Source organism: Loxodonta africana, chromosome 4, assembly GCF_030014295.1.
Source record: "Loxodonta africana isolate mLoxAfr1 chromosome 4, mLoxAfr1.hap2, whole genome shotgun sequence".
NCBI classification, from domain to species: Eukaryota; Metazoa; Chordata; class Mammalia; order Proboscidea; family Elephantidae; genus Loxodonta; species Loxodonta africana.
Window position 1 is genome coordinate 86,170,501 of NC_087345.1, and position 6,496 is coordinate 86,176,996.

General features: G+C 35.1%; 1 protein-coding gene across 1 annotated transcript; it reads right to left on the bottom strand.

Moving 5' to 3' along the window:
* Positions 1-2,345: 2,345 nt before the first annotated feature.
* LOC100675627 (olfactory receptor 6C76-like) lies at positions 2,346-3,561 on the bottom strand. Its single transcript, XM_003405504.3, has one exon. It carries the CDS (start codon positions 3,309-3,311, stop codon positions 2,346-2,348), a length of 966 nt encoding a protein of 321 aa, XP_003405552.3. The 5' UTR covers positions 3,312-3,561.
* Between the last annotated feature and the right edge of the window lie 2,935 nt (positions 3,562-6,496).

Consider the following 6,496-nt stretch of genomic DNA (forward strand, 5'->3'; position numbering starts at 1 on the left):
ACATCCAAACTGGCAAAGAAGAAGTAAAAGTATCTCTATTTGCAGATGATATGATCTTATCTACATAAAACCCTAATGAATCCTCCAGAAAACTACTGAAACTTATAGAAGAGTTGGGCAGAGTATCATGATATAAGATAAACATACAAAAATCAGTTGGATTCCTCTACACCAACAAAGAGAACATCAAAGAAGAAATCAAATCAATACCATTTACAATTGCCCCCAAGAAAATAAAATACTTAGGAATAAATCTAACCAGAGATGTATAAGACCTATACAAAGAAAACTACAAGACACTACTGCAAGAAACCAAAAGATACTTACATAAGTGGAAAAACATGCCTTACTCATGAATAGAAAGACTCAACAATGTAAAAATGTCTATTCCACCTAAAGCAATCTATAGATGCGATGCAATCTTGATCCAAACACCAATGACATTTTTTAATGAGATAGAGAAACAAACCACCAACTTCTTACGGAAGGGAGAGAGGCCCCGGATAAGGAAAGCATTACTGAAGAAGAACAAAATGAGAGGCCTCACACTACCTGATTCTGGAACATGTACTACCAAAGTAGTCAAAACAGCCTGGTACTGGTACAACAACACATACATAAACCAAAGGAACAGAATTGAGAATCCAGACATAAATCCACCCACACAGGAGCAGCTGATAATTGACAAAGGCCCAAAGTCTGTTAAGTGGGGAAAAAACAGTCTCCATTTTTTTTTTTTTTTTTTTTTAACAAATAGTGCTGGCATAACTGGATATCCATCTGCAAAAAAAAAGAAAGAAACAAGACCCATACCTCACACCATGCACAAAAACTAACTCAAAATGGATCAAAGACCTAAATATAATACCTAAACAATAAAGATCTTGGAAGAAAAAATAGGGGCAATGCTAGGAGCCCTAATACATGGCATAAACAGTATGCAAAACGTTACCAACCATGAAGAAACACCAGAAGAGAAACTAGATCTCTGGGAGGTTCTAAAAATCAAACACCTATGTTCATCTACAGACTTCACCAAAAGAGTAAAAACATTACCTACAGACTGGGAAAAAGTTTTTGGCTATGGGAATTCTGATCAGCGTCTGATCTTTAAAATCTACATGATACTGCAAAAACTTCACGACAAAAAGACAAGAAACTAAAAGAGACCTATGTAAGTGGAAAAGCATACCTTGTACGTGGATAGGGAGATTCAACGTTGTGGAAATGTCTTTCCTGCCCAAAGCAATCTACAGATAAAATGCAATCCCGATCCAAATTCCAATGGCATTTTTTAATGAGATGGAGAATCAAATCACCAACTTCATATAGAAAAAGAAGAGGCCCTGGATAAGTAAAGCATTACTGAAGAAGAAGAACAAAGTGGGAGGCCTCACACTACCTGATTTTAGAACCCATTTTACCACTAAGGTAGTCATAATACAGACACGTCGAATGATGGAACAGAATTGAGAATCCAGACTTAAATTCATCCATTATGAGCAGCTAATATTTGACAGGGGCCGGAAGTCCTTTAAATGGGGAAAAGAGTCTCTAACAACTGGTGCTGACATAACTCAGTATACATCTGCAAAAAATGAAACAAGACCCATACCTCACACCATGCCCCAAAACTAACTCAAAATGGATCAAAGACCTAAATACAAAAGGCAGGTTAGTATGGACAGAGTGTGTGTGTGTGTGTGTGTGTGTGTGTGTGGCTGGGAGAAAAGCATAACTTAGTCTTAGGTTGATATAATCTACATAGGCTCTGTATTTAGATTCTGATAGAAAGCATTCTTTGCTAAATGAAAAATCCTCTTTTGATTTATATTAACATAGAAATTCACAGATATTTTTTAAGTACCTTCATTAAACCCAAACGTGAATACTTTTATCATTTTTATGCCACTAGGAAGAGCAAAAGTTTTAGTAAAATATTAACATTATGCAGTGTAAGAAAGATTTCCTAGAGATTTATAAAGCCAAATGAATACTTGTAGAGTTCACAAATGGTCTACATCTCAACACATCTATGCCGTAAAGATTTGGAGGTATTGGAGTTCAAGTATTAATTCATAGTGGAATATTTTGAAGATAAAAAGTAAGACAATTATGTTGAAAGAATGATGTGATTTCAGCAACACATAACAGGACATCATGGATAGAGTTTATATCATTAAAGGAAAAAAAATCCAGAAGTAGATTGACTACACAAGGGCTATTCGTAGATGATGCAATCGCAATCATAACATAAAAAGAAAATAAGTGGATATAATATGAGTGCAGTCATATAGGTTACATTTTCAATGAACATTAGTGGTTTCCTTTTAAAAAAACAAAAGCTATTTTTTTTTTAAGGTAATAATACATTTTTGAACTATGCCTTTCAGGACTTGTTTTACTTGCTCATTTCTTAGGGTATATATGAAAGGATTTAAGAGAGGTGCAATTGAAGAGTTGAGCACTGCTACCCCCTTGTTTAAAGCTACTCTTTCCTCTGCAGAAGGTTTCATATACACAAAAATGCAGCTGCCATAAGAGATAGAGACAACAATCATGTGGGAGGAACAGGTGGAAAAAGCCTTCTTCCTCTGCTGGGCAGAAGGGATCTTCAGAATTGTTCTTATAATATTTACATAGGAGAGCACCACGAGTGCCAATGTAATCAGTAATATGGCAGTGGCTGAAATAAAAGCTAACAATTCTATGGACCATGTGTCTGTGCAGCAGAGTTTCAGTAGAGGAGAATAGTCACAGCCAAAGTGGTCAATAATGTTGTCATCACAGAATTCCAACCTCAAACACAAGATGAGTCCTGGAGAGATGGCTAACAGCCCAGCCACCCAGGAGGTAACGACCAGCTGGGTGCAGACTCTGTTGTTCATGATTGTTGCATAGTGAAGGGGTTTGCAGATGGCCACATAGCGGTCATAGGACATGGCAGTCAACAGGAAAAACTCTGATGCACCCAAGAAGATGGCAAAAAATAATTGTGTCATACAAGCATCGTAGGAAATTGTTTTATCCATAGTCACAATGCTGACCAGGTACCTAGGGATGCACACAGATGTAAACAACATTTCTAAAAGTGAAAAATTCCGAAGGAAGAAATACATGGGTGTTTTGAGATGGGAATCCAATAGAGTGAGCAGGATAATGGTCAGATTTCCAGTGATACTCAATAAATATGTTAGAAATAAAAAAAGAAAAATCACAATTTGCCAGTTTTGATTATCAGTTAGTCCTATAAGAGTAAATGTTGTCACCATTGTACGGTTTCTCATGGTTAAATTTCTTCTGAATTCCATCAGAGCTGGAAAAAAAGAGTTACTTCTAATCTTAAAAGAGCATTACTAAATACAAATTTAAAAATGATATGAAAAATAACTGAAATTCATATGTTCTCCTTCTCCCATGATTTTAAACATTTCACCTAGCAGTCAACACCCAGAGTTGATTCTGCTTATTTCTTCTCCTTCTCTAAAACAAAAAAGACGATGAAAACCAAACCACCTGCCACTGAGTTGATTAGGACTCGTAGGGGCCTTAAAGAACAGAGTAGAAGTGCCCCATAGGGTTTCCAAGGCTGTGATCTTTAAGGAAGCGGATTGCCACATCTTTCTCCTGACAGAACTTTAGGTTAGTAGTTGAGTGCTTTAACCACTGCACCACCAGGTCTCCTTTTCTCTTTATCTGGACACTTAAATTTTCTAAACTCCCTTTTCAGGTCCTATTTACTTGAAAACTGTGACTTTGTTATTACCTATTTTTTATTAAAAGCATCTGAGTATTTCTCGGGTTCAAAGTTTTGTCCAAGATACTGAGATATGGTTTCTGATTACTGCACCCACAAGAAAACATTTTTTGTATGTTATCTCAGTTCTATCTATTGTTAAAACAATCTTTCACTCACTCTCTTTCAGTATACTATGTCTACTCTGTATTCTTTTACATCTAAAACAGTGAATCACACGTGAATTTTTTATAGGTGAACTTTTAAAAATGGTTATTTTCTGATGATATATATCTAGTCAATCTTTGGGTTCCTTGATATTACCAATTAAAATGTCTTTCATTAGAAAGAACTTATGAAATTTAGTGCAATGTGAATGGTGAAATTACTGTATAAATTTCAAATTGAAATTTTACATCAAACATGGAATTAGTTTACTCCAATTGTTCAGTCAGTTTTGACTTCATGGATAACTTTAACAGCATAAGAAATACTAATTTCCATTCAGTAATAATAAAGGACCCACCCCCCCCCAAACAAACAAACCTGTTGCTATCAGAAGATTCAGACTCATATTGACTCTATATGACAGAGTAGAACTGCCCCACAGCATTTCCTAGGAGCAGTTGGTGGATTTGAACCACTGACCTTTGGTTAGCAGCTGAGCTCTTAACCACTGTGCAGTCAGGGCACCAGTAATGTACCAAGCCTTTGTTAAATGCAAAGAAATGTGTACCAGTGGAATTTTTAATGAAAATTGTGTATTTTTGTTCATGGAGCTATCCTAATTAAAAATAAATAAATAAGTAAAAGACAGATGCAAATGCCCTTTCAGATATGTACATTGAAACTTCGTCTTGACTCACATGAATATTTTGTTTGGTTGTAATTCTGAATTTAATTCGTTTAATCCTATGGTCTAGCACTCACAATGTAATGGATTCTGTAGTAATTGCTTTGTACACAAAACAACAGAGTACTAAAAATACTTACTTTCTACAAATTCCACAAGAGTTTTGTTTACAGACACATTGTGAATTATTTCTTCTGTATCATTAACATAAAAGGTAATAGAAATGAATTTTGCAAAAAAATACTTGTATCTTTCAAACTCATACTTTTTCTTTGCTTCCTCAGTGTCATTGGAGACCTTGTTCACATTAAAATCCAGGAACATTTAATAACAAATGTAAACCTTGTTGGATCTCTTTCTCTTTCCAATCAGCACACAGGGGGCTTTTACAGAGATATTTTTCTGATGTCTCTTCAAATGTCTGGGTTCATCCTAACAGCTTAGTAATTAAGCTATTTACACAGAATCAATAATAGTATTTTTTTCGATAGATTTTCTGATTTTCTTTTGAAGACACCACTGTAGATTTATCTCTACCTAACAAAGAGGGAGGGTATTAAACAAAGAGGATATTTACTCTTGCATAAGGCCCTGGGGATTCTTGTGGAGAAGATGCTAATTGACCATCTTTATAATGAACCTAAAAAAATAAATAAATAACATAGTTAAGTGTCTTTATGGGATCTATTGGGAAATCTGAAATGTTAGTGTTAAAATGGAGTCTATTTCCTCTAGTGGGAATTAAAAGGGGTACCCTGGGTGGAACAAACTGTTAAGGACTTGACTACTAAACGACAGGTTGGTGGTTTGAACCTATCCAGAGGCAGCTCGGTAGATAGGCTAGGTGATTTACTTTGGAAAAGTTACAGCCTTGAAAACCCTATATAACAGTTCTATTCTGCCCACACAGGGCTGCTGAGAGTTGGAAATGACTGGCGGGCAACTAACAACAACAACATTATAACTTGAAGTTTTTCAGTGTATCTGAGCTGAGACTGGTCCAAAGAGAAGAAAACTAGAGCTCTTTCATTCTCCATTTGAAAAGGAGAATCGAGATAGTGATGTTGGCCTCTCTCTAATGACAACATTTCTATGACCTTTAGTTTTCTGAATCTTCACCACTTAGCTCATAATATATGTTTCTGAGGCCCAATATACTATTTCTTACCTTCTCACAATGAAAGGCTTATCATATACTAATAAATTTCAAATTAAAAAAAAATATATTTTCTTGAAATACTTATTATATGCTAATATGGTAACCAGGGGAAATGATATAACTGATATTTTGAAAAGTACCTAATTACATAACTGAAAAATAAAATACCTTTTAATGAAGTATCTAGAATCTGTGCAAATGTCCTCTAAACCATGGAAATGATTTCTTCTTGCATACATTATTATGCAAAATAATATTTATTCTTTATCAAGAAACTATAGTTTAAATGTGTAAAAATGATTGGAAAAAAGCCAATATCTTGAATTTGTGAGAGTACAATATGAAAGACTTTCTACAGAGACAAATACCAGCAATTGATTAAGAGATATACATACATATATATATATATATATATAAAGTAAAAGATTATATCTGGGGAGTGTCTTAGACATCTAGTGCTGCTATAACAGAAATACCACAAGTGGATGAATTTAACAAAAAGAAATTTATTCTCTCACAGTCTAGTAGGCTAGAAGTCAAAATCAGGGCTTCGGTTCCAGTGGAAGGCCTTCTTTCTCGGTCACGTCCTTGTCATCAATCTTCCCTTGGTCTAGGAGTTTCTCAGGACAAGAACTTCAGGTCCACAGGATGTGCTCTGCTCTTTGTGCTGCATTCTTGGTGGTATGAGGTCCTCATGTCTCTTTGCTCATTTGTTTCTTTTATATCTCAAAAGAGATTGGCTTAAGAC

What these genes read in the sequence shown, in the direction of transcription:
- LOC100675627 (XM_003405504.3), bottom strand. Translation starts at nt 3,311, where the DNA reads ATGGAATTCAGAAGAAATTTAACCATGAGAAACCGTACAATGGTGACA.